The sequence below is a fragment of the Mus musculus genome, chromosome 6 (assembly GCF_000001635.26).
Source record: "Mus musculus strain C57BL/6J chromosome 6, GRCm38.p6 C57BL/6J".
Taxonomy (NCBI): domain Eukaryota; kingdom Metazoa; phylum Chordata; class Mammalia; order Rodentia; family Muridae; genus Mus; species Mus musculus.
In genome coordinates, this window is record NC_000072.6 from 40,539,271 (window position 1) to 40,553,703 (window position 14,433).

Sequence of the window (14,433 nt, forward strand, 5' to 3'; positions counted from 1 at the left end):
TGGTGATCTGATAGGATACATGGGACAATTTCAATATTTTTGAATCTGTTGAGGCCTGATTTGTGACCTATTATGTGGTCAATTTTGGAGAAGGTACCATGAGGTGCTGAGAAGAAGGTATATCCTTTTGTTTTAGGATAAAATGTTCTGTAGATATCTGTCAGATCCATTTGTTTCATCACTTCTGTTAGTTTCAGTGTGTCCTTGTTTAGTTTCTGTTTCCATGATCTGTCCATTGGTGAAAGTGGTGTGTTGAAGTCTCCCACTATTATTGTGTGAGGCGCAATGTGTGCTTTGAGCTTTACTAAAGTTTCTTTAGTGAATGTGGCTGCTCTTGTATTTGGAGCATAGATATTCAGAATTGAGAGTTCCTCTTGGAGGATTTTACCTTTGATGAGAATGAAGTGTCCCTCCTTGTCTTTTTTGATGACTTTGGGTTGGAAGTCAATCTTATCAGATATTAGGATGGCTACTCCTGCTTGTTTCTTCATACCATTTGCTTGGAAAATTGTTTTCCAGCCTTTCATTCTGAGGTAGTGTCTATCTTTTTCTCTGAGATGAGTTTCCTGTAAGCAGCAAAATGTTGGGTCTTGTTTGTGTAGCCAGTTTGTTAGTCTATGTCTTTTTATTGGCGAGTTGAGACCATTGATGTTAAGAGATATTAAGGAAAAGTAATTGTTGCTTCCTGTTATTTTAGTTGTTAAAGGTGGCATTCTGTTCTTGTGGCTGTCTTCTTTTAGGTTTGTTGAGGGATTACCTTCTTGTTTTTTCTAGGGCGTTGTTCCCGTTCTTGTATTGGTTTTTTTCTGTTATTATCCTTTGAAGGGCTGGATTCGTGGAGAGATAATGCGTGAATTTGGTTTTGTCGTGGAATACTTTGGTTTCTCCCTCTATGATAATTGAGAGTTTGGCTGGGTATAGTAGCCTGGGCTGCAGTTTGTGTTCTCTTAGTGTCTGTATAACATCTGTCCAGGCTCTTCTGGCTTTCATAGTCTCTGGTGAAAAATCTGGTGTAATTCTGATAGGCTTGCCTTTATATGTTACTTGACCTTTTTCCCTTACTGCTTTTAGTATTCTATCTTTATTTAGTGCATTTGATGTTCTGATTATTATGTGTCGGGAGGAATTTCTTTTCTGGTCCAGTCTATTTGGAGTTCTGTAGGCTTCTTGTATGTTCATATGCATCTCATTCTTTAGATTTGGGAAGTTTTCTTCAATAATTTTGTTGAAGATGTTTGCTGGACCTTTGAGTTGAAAATCTTCATTCTCATCCACTCCTATTATCCGTACGTTTGGTCTTCTTATTGTGTCCTGGATTTCCTGGATATTTTGAGTTAGGATCTTTTTGCATTTTCCATTTTCTTTGATTGTTGTGCCGATGTTCTCTATGGAATCTTCTGCACCTGAGATTCTCTCTTCCATCTCTTGTATTCTGTTGCTGATGCTCAAATCTATGGTTCCAGATTTCTTTCCTAGGGTTTCTATCTCTAGTGTTGCCTCGCTTTGAGTTTTCTTTATTGTGTCTACTTCCCTTTTTAGGTCTAGTATGGTTTTGTTCATTTCCATCACCTGTTTGTATGTTTTTTCCTCTTTTTCTGTAAGGACTTCTACCTGTTTGATTGTGTTTTCCTGTTTTTCTTTAAGGACTTGTAACTCTTTAGCAGTGTTCTCCTGTATTTCTTTAAGTGATTTATTAAAGTCCTTCTTGATGTCCTCTACCATCATCATGAGATATGCTTTTAAATCTAGGTCTAGGTTCTCAGGTGTGTTGGGGTTCCCTGGACTGGGCGAAGTGGGTGTGCTGGGTTCTGGTGATGGTGAGTGGTCTTGGTTCCTGTTAGTAAGATTCCTCCGTTTACCTTTCGCCATCTGGTAATCTCTGGAGTTAGTAGTTATAGTTGACTCTGTTTAGAGATTGTTCTTCTGGTGATTCTGTTACCGTCTATCAGCAGACCTGGGAGACAGATTCTCTCCTCTGAGTTTCAGTGCTCAGAGCACTCTCTGCTGGCAAGCTCTCTTACAGGGAAGGTGCGCAGATATCTTGTATTTGGACCTCCTCCTGGCCGAAGAAGAAGGCCCAAAACAGGACCTTTCTCAGACACTGTGTTGCTTTGGCAGTTCCCAGGTGGTACAGACTCTCACCTAAGCAGACTAAATTCCTAAGTTCCTTGGAGTCCCGGGACCAAGATGGCGACCGCTGCTGCTGTGGCTTAGGCCGCCTCCCCAGCCGGGTGGGCACCTGTCCTCCGGTCCGGAAGGTGGCCGGCTGTCCCCGGCCCACACAGGGTGCTGCCTCAGCGCCTCTGTGCTTCTGCCTGTTCCAGAAGCTGTCAGGTTCTCTGGCACACCCTCTCACCTGTTCAGACTAATTTCCTAAGTTCGGCGGGTCTCGGACCAAGATGGCGACCGCTGCTGCTGTGGCTTAGGCCGCCTCCCCAGCTGGGCGGGCACCTGTCCTCCGGTCCGGAAGGTGGCCGGCTGTCCCCGGCCCACACAGGGTGCTGCCTCAGCCCCTCTGTGCTTCTGCCTGTTCCAGAGGCTGTCAGGTTCTCTGGCGCACCCTCTCACCTGTTCAGACTAATTTCCTAAGTTCGGCGGGTCCCGGACCAAGATGGCGACCGCTGCTGCTGTGCCGCTAACTTTTTTTAAGGGGAAAATACTTTAAGACACTATGTACAAGCTAACTACCATAGTACACATTAGATACCCAACTCAGTTTGGCTTGGGTAGAGAAATCACAAATTGGAGGCCAGTCAGGGCTACACAGTGAATTGCATACCAACCAAAACAAAAAACCAACACCTCTACCTGAAAACAACAAGCCTCCCTGTACAAACAATAAAAGCAAAACAAAACCCCTAAATACATACAAATGTGAAGAACAAATGAAGAGAGTAAATTTTACAGTTAGTATTTCTGCATGACAGAATATTTATTTAAACCTGAGAAATACAAAAGCAAGCCAGATTGATCAAAGTTATCTGCAACATACATATGATGGTTGCACAAAGTCCCAAAAGAATGTTTATCTCTGTGCTTACAAAATTAGCAAAGCCATCTGCACAAGCAAAATCCATCTCTCTCTCTCTCTCTCTTTTTTGTTCCATCTTCTCCAGTTAGTTTTATAGACCAAATTGTCCAAACTCAATGAAGATCTTTAGCCAAGATATCTCCACTGGTACAATGAGAATAATAGAACACCAAGCCACTCTTGACATCGTCAAGCAGGATGTTTTGGTTTTTGTTGTGTCAGTGAATTGGACATTTTCATGAAATAGAATTTAAGGTAATATAAAGTGCACCATACTCGGGTCTTTCCTATCACTCTTCTCTGCATCCCATTCTAATCATCATTTCCCAGGAGAGCTAGTTGTGTTTCTTCCCAGATTGGCTTCCTCCAAATATATGCATATATATATAAACAGTTAAAACTTTCTTGTCCTTATTTTTTATTAAACAATATATTCTGGACATTTTAAAAATGGTAGACATCTTTATTCTTTTTATCATCCTGTAGCAGTCAACCAAATCAAAGTTCCTCAATGATTTCAGCAACCAAATTCTGACTTCTGAGTTACCATCAACTTGTATAATTATTTGTGTAACGGAGCAGAAGATATTTCCCAAGCTCTATCATAAGATGCATAAATACTGAGAAAGTGTAACAGGAGCAAGAGCTGGACTGAGTCAGACATTAGGGGAGCGTGGAGGATGACAGACAGCTTGGTAAACTTGATCCTGGTAAAGGAAGAGAGAAGGCAGAGGAATGCACAAGTGAACATGGAAATCACAGGAAGAGAGACAGAAAAAGGACTTAGAAAAAGAACTTCTCAGATTAGAGAGTACAGTGGAGAGCCAAGAAGAGCAAAGCTACTAGGACTATAGCATGTGAAGAGCCACACAGAGCCACTTCTTCCCCAGTCTTCTCTGGGAGGACTCAGCCAGACAAGTTCTGCCATGTTACTTAACTTCAGATTTCTGGAGAACAGCTTCAGAGGCCTGGGATGATGTTGTGAGTGGCATCACAACCTGCCTCATTCCCACACATTCTTTGCCACCCTCTAGGAAATTTCACAGATTTAAGATGCACCTGGAGAAACCCTGGCCTGAGACTGCTGAAGGGCCAGGGTTGTAGAGTGAGCTCACTCTCCTTACTACCAGTAGAAAAGTTCCCAGTGAGGTGCTGTCACTCGTGAGACCCTGGAGGCATGACCTGTAAGATGGTTGAAACATGAGCCTAGTTCTGACATTGCTCAGCAATTATAAGCATCAAGCATCAGGAAAACACAATGAAAGCTCATTGCTATGTAGAGGAAGATAGTCTTGGAAACTAGAATAAAAAATTTGTTAGTTCTGAGAGAATAAATCTAATTTCTTATCCCACACACATGCTTAGATATTCTAAAATGAGCATATAGTTCACATGTCAAATTTATTTTAGGAAATGCATTGTAATTATAAATATTGGTATATTGATCTACTAAAAATAACAGGCTGAAGGCTGGGTTACAGCTTAATGATACAGCACTTGTTTAATATGTGCATTAGCATAGATTCAATGCCCAAGACCATAAAACACAACTAATAATAGTTGAGTAATCTACATAGAATCCACTCAGTTGCAAATGGCAGCTACTCAGAATATTAAAATTGTCTATGAACCACCAAAAATCTGATGTGGAAAATGTTTATTACAGAATGGTTTGAATTGCTTGTTGTTTTCAGATTGCGAAAGCCCAGAGTGAAGATGGTACCCAAGGTAGCCCTAATGTTTGAGAAGTTGGCAGGAGCGCTTCACTCCATCTCTGAAGGCCTCTATGAATTTGTCATTTCGAAGAGTGAAGATGAAAGGATTCAGAAAGGGTTCCACCACCAACACCAGCAGTGAAACCACCCTGTTGTACTCTGCTGCCTGTGTCTGCTTGGGTTTCACATAGAGGAACAAGCAGCTGCCGTAGCCAATCACAACATAGGTGAAGTGGGAGGCACAGGTGGAGAAGGCTTTCCTCCGGCCAGAAGCTGAGGGGATCTTGAGGATGGTGGAAATGATGTATGTGTAAGAGATAATTGTAAGGATCATGGAACCAACAATAATGAAAACAGCCATTAAAAACAGAATCAACTCTGTGAAAAGGGTGTTTTCACAGGATAGCTTGAACAACTGTCCCAGGTCACAATAGAAATGATCTAATAGGTTTGTCTTGCAGAAAGTAAGCTGAAATGTGGCATAGACTGGCCATATTTGAAAGAGGAATCCAACTACCCATGACACTGTTACCATCCAGGTACAAGTATAGCTGCTCATGATGACATTGTATCTCAAAGGGTTGCAGACAGCCACATACCGGTCCACTGCCATCACCCCTAATAATATTAACTCTGAACTCCCCAAAGAAAGATACAAATACAGTTGTACGCAACAAGCAGACAAAGATATTATCTGCGTCTGTCGAAGAAGCCCCTGGAGCATATAAGGGACAGCCACGGATGTGATGAGGATCTCCAGGACAGAGAGGTGACCAAGGAAGAAGTACATGGGAGACTGCAGACGTTTGTCAGCATGGACTACTATGATGATGAGCATATTTCCCAAGACCGTCACTGAGTACAAAAGAAGGAAGGTCGCAAAAAGGATGTGGTGTAGTTCTTTGGTGCCAGGAAAACCTAACAGAAAAAATTTCGTGGCACTAGAGTAGTTTCCCAACATTTGTTTCTGAGCACTCGTCACTATGAGCTCTAAAGAAAAGGGAGATAAAACCCTGCTTGCTATTTCATTTTACAAAGAATGTAAATGTCCAGTCAGGTGCGGCACAACGGCTAGGGCTGAATGAAAGAAGACTGACAACAAAAGACAAAGTGCTTTTTCTTATGTGGAAGTCACAAATGTTAGTCTGAATGCCAAATTCAATAATTAGAGATCAGGCAGAGTTAGATGTTTGGAGCATGTGCTTAAGGAAGGGGAGCCAGATTTGAAGAGTGAGTAATGCATGCATATATAAAAAAATCTACAAAACTCCATTAATTTATGCAACTTAGCGGATGCTTATGTATACTAAGAATACAAGGAGCAGATACCTCTTGTTGTAAATATACTCCCCTCCTGTTCATAAGCTCTCCGTGACTATGAAAGATTCGTGCTGTCCTATTTCTTTACACAGTTGATGATAACAGTTTTTCCAAACCCTGAAGAACATTGAACTGGATAAAAGATGGTCTCAGTAATCAACACCACATTATGGTGTTTCAACACATTGAAACCTACCACCAGATACTCTCTTGCTCCTATACACAGTTCCTAAGTCTCCATCTTTGACACTAAGCATCCACTGAGTATGCTTCTTAGGCCACATAAGGCTCTTTTTTATGATTAGCTCCTGTCATCTGCAATATCCTAATTATCATATCTGGTGAGTGTATTCTGTTTTATGGATTGCTGCTCTAGCACTGTGTGCCAGAGGAAACCTCTTCTGTAGAATATCCTCAGAGATGCTAGTTCCTGTGTTTCTCCAGAATTTAGGCTCCATTTACCCTCTTGTCAAGAGTGTGTTTTGCCCATTGTCATTGCTGTGGTTGGTGAGGATGCAGTATGGAACTGTATGGATGATTGAGAATAAGGCTGAAGATCACAACTCAGTTTCCCCCAGTCCGTTGGCTGGCTGGTTCCCTGAGTGGGCAGTGTCTTCTTCCATCCTACTCTTTTTTTTTCTTTTTTCAAGACAGGGTTTCTCTGTATAGCCCTGGCTGTCCTGGAACTCACTTTGTAGACCAGGCTGGCCTCAAACTCAGAAATCCTCCTGCCTCTGCTTCCCGAGTGCTGGGATTAAAGGCGTGTGCCACCACGCCCGGCTCCATCCTACTCTTGGGCAGAACAGTCTTCCTTGCTTTCCCCTCAGTAAATCTTTTATTAAAATAGGATTAAACAGGAGCTAGGATTTTTTCAGGCAAGGCCATCCCTCTCCAAGACTTTAGTGCTTGCAATCACCAGAAGGACAGAAGGAGGATCAAGAAGGACCTAGAAGAGCCCTTATATCCTCAACTTCTATTCTTCTTATGTTTTCCTTATGTTGACCTGGTGTCAACAGGAGGCCCTGGGTCCAAGTAATATCCCTTTTTCATGATAGCTGAACATTCTAGAAAAGAAACAAAGCTATCATCCATGAAATGCAAGTTCACCTGGGTCTTACATAAGATAGATGGTTATGATCTCAGTATAGTAATTCTAAGATGTCATCTCTGAGCAAACGTTCCTTCTCTAATCATGCTTTGCTGCATGAGTAATGTGAGAAATTTCATTTTCTACCTGTCAATAGCATGCAATAGACAAGTGCCAGGGACTCTGGTGGAGTCAGCTTGACAAAGCGAAAGCTGGGAAGCTGGTTCATGAAGCAAAGAGTTTCAAGGAAACTCCCTTTCCGGGGGCCTGGCATTTTCTCCCTAATCTATATAAACCATAAAATTAATTTTTCCATTCCCACATTAATCTAGTGTATAGATTCACGTGCACTCTATATAGTATTACCTTATAGTAAATGCCTTTTAAGATTGTATTCTAACATAGCTAAAGCCTTTTTCCAGTGTTCTTAGATTCCAGATAGCAGCAAGGAGCTTAACCTATTTAGTAACTAATTAGCTGTATCATAAAACAATATAAACATCTGTCATTTACTCAGCTGTCTGTAGATAGAGACTAAAAGTCTCACTGAGATAGAAATCTTTTACTACAGGCTACATTCTATGTCAAGTATAAGTTGATATACTACCCTGATAAGGGGGAACTCTCCAGACAAGATAAGTTTTACTAGACCTAAGAATTTAGAGCTCTGTGATAACGCATTACTCTTAAGGCCTGTCAAGAGTTAACAACCCCCTGATGCTTTTAACCTTAAAGTGTGAAATTCTTGCCTGGCATTAGGCTGATCCTAGGCAGGGCTTGTTATCCCTAATGTAAACATTTAATTAGCCCCTGCAAATTCCTTTCTGCTGTAACTGGTGAATTTCAGTGTATCTTGTCTTTTTGTGATTTGTATCCTCTGATAATTCGTTGTTATATAAGTCTGAAGCTCAACCAGAAGAATACATTCAGATCCAACACCATTCTCCGTGTTCGACTGTCTGTCACTACATCTTATCTCTGCCCATCTACTCTAGAGACCCTTTCTTACGCAGGCACAGGGGACCAGAGGGCCTGTGGCAGATGGCGCCTTCGAACAGGGACACCAGAGTAGATTAGTCTTTTCTTTTCTTTCTTTCTATTCTTTATTTTCTCAGGCAAAGATAGGACCTCGTCAACGCGCTGCAGACGGGCTGATACGTATATCAGTTAAGAAACGAGTAAGTTTTTATCATGGGGCAGTCAAAATCAAAAGGGAATATTAAAGCGTGTATAGATGCCTCACTGGCTGTAATGCAGGAATTAGCTTACGCCACAGCAAGGAAAGGGAAGAAATTCGGCGCTACGTGTGGAATTACATGTTTCGGTTGTGAAAAACCGGGGCACCTGAGAAAAGATTGTAAAAATCTCTCAGGAGACAAGAAGAGCATTCCTTTGGGTCCCTCCCAGTGTTGTGACAAGCACTGGAGAAGTGAATGTAAATCAAAGTCCCATAAGGATGGGACTCAGCTCACTAGAGAAGCTGGAAAGACAAAGAACTATAGAACTGCATGTTTCGGTTGTGAAAAACTGGGGCACCTGAGTAAAGATTGTAAAAATCCCTCGGGGAAAGAAGGGCCTTTCTCCAGGTCTCTGTCCAGGCTGCGGTGGAAACGTTGGGGGAATGATTGCAGATCAAAGTCCCATAAGGATGGGACTCTGCTCACTAAGAAGCAGGTAAGGCGAAAAACTAAAGGGGCAGTCTCTTAGCCCTGTTCAGAAACTGTGGAGCTCATTATAAGACACAGCTCCAGTTAGAAGAAAAACTTCAAGTTGTGAATTCTGATACTTTAGGCTAAATTAAAAGTTATGGTTAAATTATGGTCAAAGTATAAAAAGAGACTTCATAAAAGTCAAAATATAGGTCACTTCTTACTGTTACCTTATTTACAATTTCCCAATCTTACATTGTGCTAAAAATTTGTAGAAAAGGCTCTATTGAAAGTTAAGTAATCTCCTAAAACATATATAATTCATTCCATAAATGGTATTTTTGTTGGTTGCAGAAAATAGCATTTTTTGCAGGTGACTATAAAATATATGACTAAGTGTGGACTGATGATGGCTTCAATAAGATTCAGCATGGTAAACTTTTTGGCTATTTGAGACATTTAGCGTATAGAGATTGTGTGTTTTCTCAAAAATTTGCCCTCAGATTAAATAAATTAGAAGTTTGGATGCTTGCCAGAGCTGTTAGAAAATTTTGGATTTTAATCTTGATTTGACAACCTGTCTCTTACAAGCAGGAAAGGAAAAGAAAGGGATAAAAACAAATAGATTTTAGAATTCTCCCAGGGACAGAGAGAAATCGGGGGACGCCCTGTTTCATTCTCTCTGGCCCCTACAGGAGAAATTCTTTACCCACTATATGTGTTGTCTAATGTTCGGTGCACCAATCATGTCAATTCATGTATATCTTTTTTGTTTCATTGTCTGAATGATTGTGTTGTTGTCTGAATGACTGTTTTATGTTTCATGTTGAAAAAAAATTAAACAAAAATAATGGTTAAAACTTTACCTGCTGATTCACTCTCAGTTTACACAAAAGAGGCTGAGAGAGAGCCTTCACTATAGCCATAAATCAAGCACTGCAAGAGAGGCCCTGCTAGAAACTGTTTTTTTAAAAAAAAGGAATCTGCAACCTCTTAGTTCTAAGGCAAATAAGCTGATAGTTGTTTTTTCCTAAAACTTTCTCTGCAAGTTTGTGATCATTGTGTTTAGCAAATAACAAATTGCTTTTTTATCTTACAAGTATAGCTATAAAAGGTAAAACTCTTTAATTGATCTAAATCTATAAGATTCATGTAACCACTTCATTTGGTCTTTGATTGGTCTTAAAGGTATAAATATGATCTAACATGTCTTGGTCATAGAGAATTGGTTTATAAGTTATTTGGGTATAATTAAAAAGATGTAACACTGGTTACAAAGTTAACTTAAAAGTAGTAACTCAAAGATAGAGTCATTTTCAAATAAAAGCACCTGACATAAATCAGCCCAGAGAACTAGTCCTCTAAAGATACTTCTAAATTGAGATAACATTTTATGTAATTCTTATCCTAAAAGATAGACTTATAAAGATAAGATTTTAAAACAATGTCTCTTTAATGAAACATTAAAATTTAAACTGTCATACATTAATGAATTAACAGCCAAATTTTGTAACGTGATAGTGATGTTTTTAGTATTGATTTTAAGGAGAATAAATTGTTTAAAATTGGGTCTTACTTACCAAAAGTTATAGATATGTTCTAATATTGCAACAAAAACTTAAAAATTCTGATTAAAATTGCCAGTGTCCCATTGACTGCAGTTTGCAGTTTAATCAAAAGCTTAAGACTTTTAACTCACCCATAATTAAGATTATTACTAGAATAATCAACTTATAAGAGAGCTAATGCTGCTCACTTGGGCCATTCAGCCATACAAAGCAAAACAGAATTAACTAGATATATTCATCTTTGTACAGAAATTAGACCCTCACACAATCAGTTTGACTATGGCTGCGGCCTTGTAGGACCATAAAAGGTCATAAAAGAAAATGTTTAAGGTATAAGTCATCTTAAGAAAGATTGTCCAAAATCAGAGGCATGGACAAACAGTTAAATTGCTCCTTTAGAATCTGTCCTCATTGCAGGAGGGCAAGATGCTCAAATTAAAAAATATATACATTTGGGTTAATACAAAGCTTAAAGCAGCCTCAGAGAAGCTTGTGCAAAGTTTCTTGCGTTTTACAGACTGCGCCTAGAAAAGTTCTTGAAACTTCACTCTCCCTGCCTTCAGGGAAAATTTCTTTTAGCTAAACAACATTTTTTCTTTTCAGATCTACCCAAGTGTTGTTCATGATTAAGTCTAAACTCAAGATTTATAAAAAGTCAATCAGGCTATAAAACTTATAAAGGCATTACAAGATAACTTGCCTACTTCATATTATTATAGATTTGAATGTCTATTTTTTCCATTTGTAAAAAGTTTATTTCTAGTAAACTGGTGACCATTAAAGGTTTTTGCCCCTAGGTATGGCTAATATAGTCTTATATTATGTAAGAAATTTTCATTGTCCAGGCTTCAATACAAAAAACAAAAAGTTTAAATCTTTCAGTATATATTGTTTCCTAAGTGGAAAGTATTTTATTAACTAATGTCTCTAAAGAGAAGTTTAAAGTTCTGTAAAATAGTTGTTGCTTCATAAGATTCAGAGGCAATATTTTTTTAATATCTAGGGTTTTAGTTATATTAAAAAATTGGTACAAATTTACTTCAAAATTTTATTTTCAAAAAGCTTCCAGGAGATGTTAATTGACTAAGACCTCACCTTAAATTCACCACAAGAAAACCTAAGCCTTTGTTTAGTGCTATCAAATAAAGTTCAAATTAACTGGAGAGAACTAAAAAGGCTTTAACAGAAAGTAGAGAAAACTTCTATAATATATTGATATCGATTGTAATTGATGGTAATCAAATATTAGCTACATATTCTAGTTATTGTTATTAAATGTGTCCACAGCTATTCTTTGACAAAAGAAAACATTAATGTAAAAGTCATCTTTCTTCACCTCAAAGTTTTAACATCCTATTATATATAAGGCTGCTGTGGTACTAATTAAAAATTTAAAATTCTTTTTTCCAAACAGCTATTAGTTATTACAAAATATTGATATTTAACCTATTGCATACCATCATTTTAAATAAAATTAATATTCATCCTAAAAATAAGCTAATTGCTTATTATATATGCTTTTGTAAATTCATACATACATGCATCCCATTTACTGTATTTAAAAACAACCTTTCTATGGAAAGAAAAATATATGTAAATTGGATCACATGTTTATTCTTTTGAGTTTCTGCCTACTTCAGCACAAATAATTAAATTATGTGCTGTAAATGGTATTTTAAAATGTTAAAGATTGCCTGGTAAAAACCTCTTAAGGCAATGCCATGCTAGATTTCTATCCCAGGTAAATTATAGATCTTATACAAAAATAATTGGCCATATAATCTCATTCTTTACATCATCAAAATAGTAATGGCTTGAGATAATAATTTGGTATTTAAAATAAATAAATAAATAAATTAATTAATTAATTAATGTGCATGTCATATTGTAAAGATTTGATCTCAGTGTCCTCAGTTTCTACCTGTTCCACACATTGGTATTAATTCTTGAGGACGTATACTTAATCATTTATTACAAATAGATACTTTTTAATTTTACAAAAATAAAATATGCACATGTGACTATTGATAACTTTTTAATCTAATTACAACTGCTCTAATAAAAATAGCAACTAAAAATATAGTTGCCTATGTTGATTATTTTTTACTTGGTGTTCCAAATCAAATTAAAACTGGCTATTATAGCCAAGCATTTGAGATGTTTTATCAACAATTTAATGTTATCCATGTTACTGAGATTTTTATTATTCCCAAGGAAACAGTACTGTGGAACTTTAAATCTATATCTTTTAAAAAAAATTTTAAATGTCAAAAATCTCTCTAAGTGTCTATGGCACCCTACAATCAAACATACTCATAAGATGAAGGGATCCACTTATTGGCACATGGCATGATCCTGTTCAGATACTTAATATGGGGAAAAGGGGGCAATATTTCTGTTTTTTCCACAGAATGCTACAAGAGCATGCTAGCTCCCAGAATGATTCATGTGACAGGCTGACCTGTGAGTTCCTGAGTGCCCTGACAGTGGTGACCAGAAAGCTGTATTGAGTGCACAGAAGAAACAGAAATCAGAAAACAGCCACTCACAAGCAAAATAAAGAAACTCTTCCTATCTCGGCCATGGACTACAACAAGGAGAGCAGACCTGGTGTCAACTTGGAGACAACTGAAAAAGCTGACTCGTGAGGCGCAAAGACTGCTACAAAGTATTAGACAAGATTTCATCAGAGACTGATTTTGGCCATTCAGGCCAGTCCCCTATAGCTGTAAAAGCTTGTGTACCTTACCTGTATGCTTATTGTTAAATGATTTTAAGAGTTAAGATCACCAATCTTGACAAGTCTTTTTATATACATTGTAATTCCTGTCATTTAACTAATTGTGTAGATCCTAATTTAAATAAGAAATCTACTGTTATGATTTTGTTAAAAAGATTCTGCATATGTTTTACTGCCTGTAGAGTTAGGAAACGATCCTTGGTTTAAAAATTCTTAATTGCAAACTTTAAAAAGACTAAACGAACTTATTAGACCTAAGAGATTTGTAGCAGCTTTGATCCTGGGAATTACTGCTTTAATTGCTATTTTAGCTTCCTTTACGTTATCCACCACAGCCTTAGTACAGCAACAACATACTGCTCACTTTGTTAATGACATGCATAAGAATATCTCTGTAGCTTTGTCAGAGTTGTATTTTATAGATAAAAAATTGGAAGCAAAGGTTAACGCCCTAAAAGAAGTCATGCTGGCAATAGGACAAGATATTGCTAATATCAAGACCAGGTTAGCTACTAAATGTCATGCTTTTTTCCAATACATTTGTGTCACTCCTTTACCTTACAATCACTGATTGGGAAAAGACAATAACACATTTACAGGGTATATAGAAAGATACTGATATTTCTCATGACTTAGAACAGTTAAAGGTAAAAATTTCAGATATTAGTAAAAGCCATCTGGACACTGGGAACATTGATAAATTGGCCAGAGATTTGAAAAACAACTTAAATGCATTGAACCCCCTGGATTGGGTTCAATATATCATCCTACTTGTGATTATTTTTGGCATTGTTTTATTAGTAATCATTGTGTTTCCACTCATCTTTAGAGTGTTCCTGAGATCTGTAGCTACGACGAAGCGGGACATCCTGGAACTTTGGCTGAGAAATAAAGATAAATTATCAATTATTAAAAAAAAGGGTGGAATGCCAGGGACTCTGGTGGAGTCAGCTTGACAAAGCGAAAGCTGGGAAGCTGGTTCATGAAGCAAAGAGTTTCAAGGAAACTCCCTTCCCGGGGGCCTGGCATTTTCTCCCTAATCTATATAAACCATAAAATTAATTTTTCCATTCCCGCATTAATCTAGTGTATAGATTCACGTGCACTCTATATAGTATTAACTTATAGTAAATGCCTTTTAAGATTGTATTCTAACATAGCTAAAGCCTTTTTCCAGTGTTCTTAGATTCCAGATAGCAGCAAGGAGCTTAACCTATTTAGTAACTAATTAGCTGTATCATAAAACAATATAAACATCTGTCATTTACTCAGCTGTCTGTAGATAGAGACTAAAAGTCTCACTGAGATAGAAATCTTTTACTA

General features: G+C 37.9%; 1 protein-coding gene across 1 annotated transcript; it reads right to left on the reverse strand.

Annotated features, from left to right (window-relative positions):
- Positions 1-4,765: 4,765 nt before the first annotated feature.
- On the reverse strand, positions 4,766-5,707 carry Olfr461 (olfactory receptor 461). The gene has a single exon (NM_146382.1). It carries the CDS (start codon positions 5,705-5,707, stop codon positions 4,766-4,768), a length of 942 nt encoding a protein of 313 aa, NP_666494.1.
- Between the last annotated feature and the right edge of the window lie 8,726 nt (positions 5,708-14,433).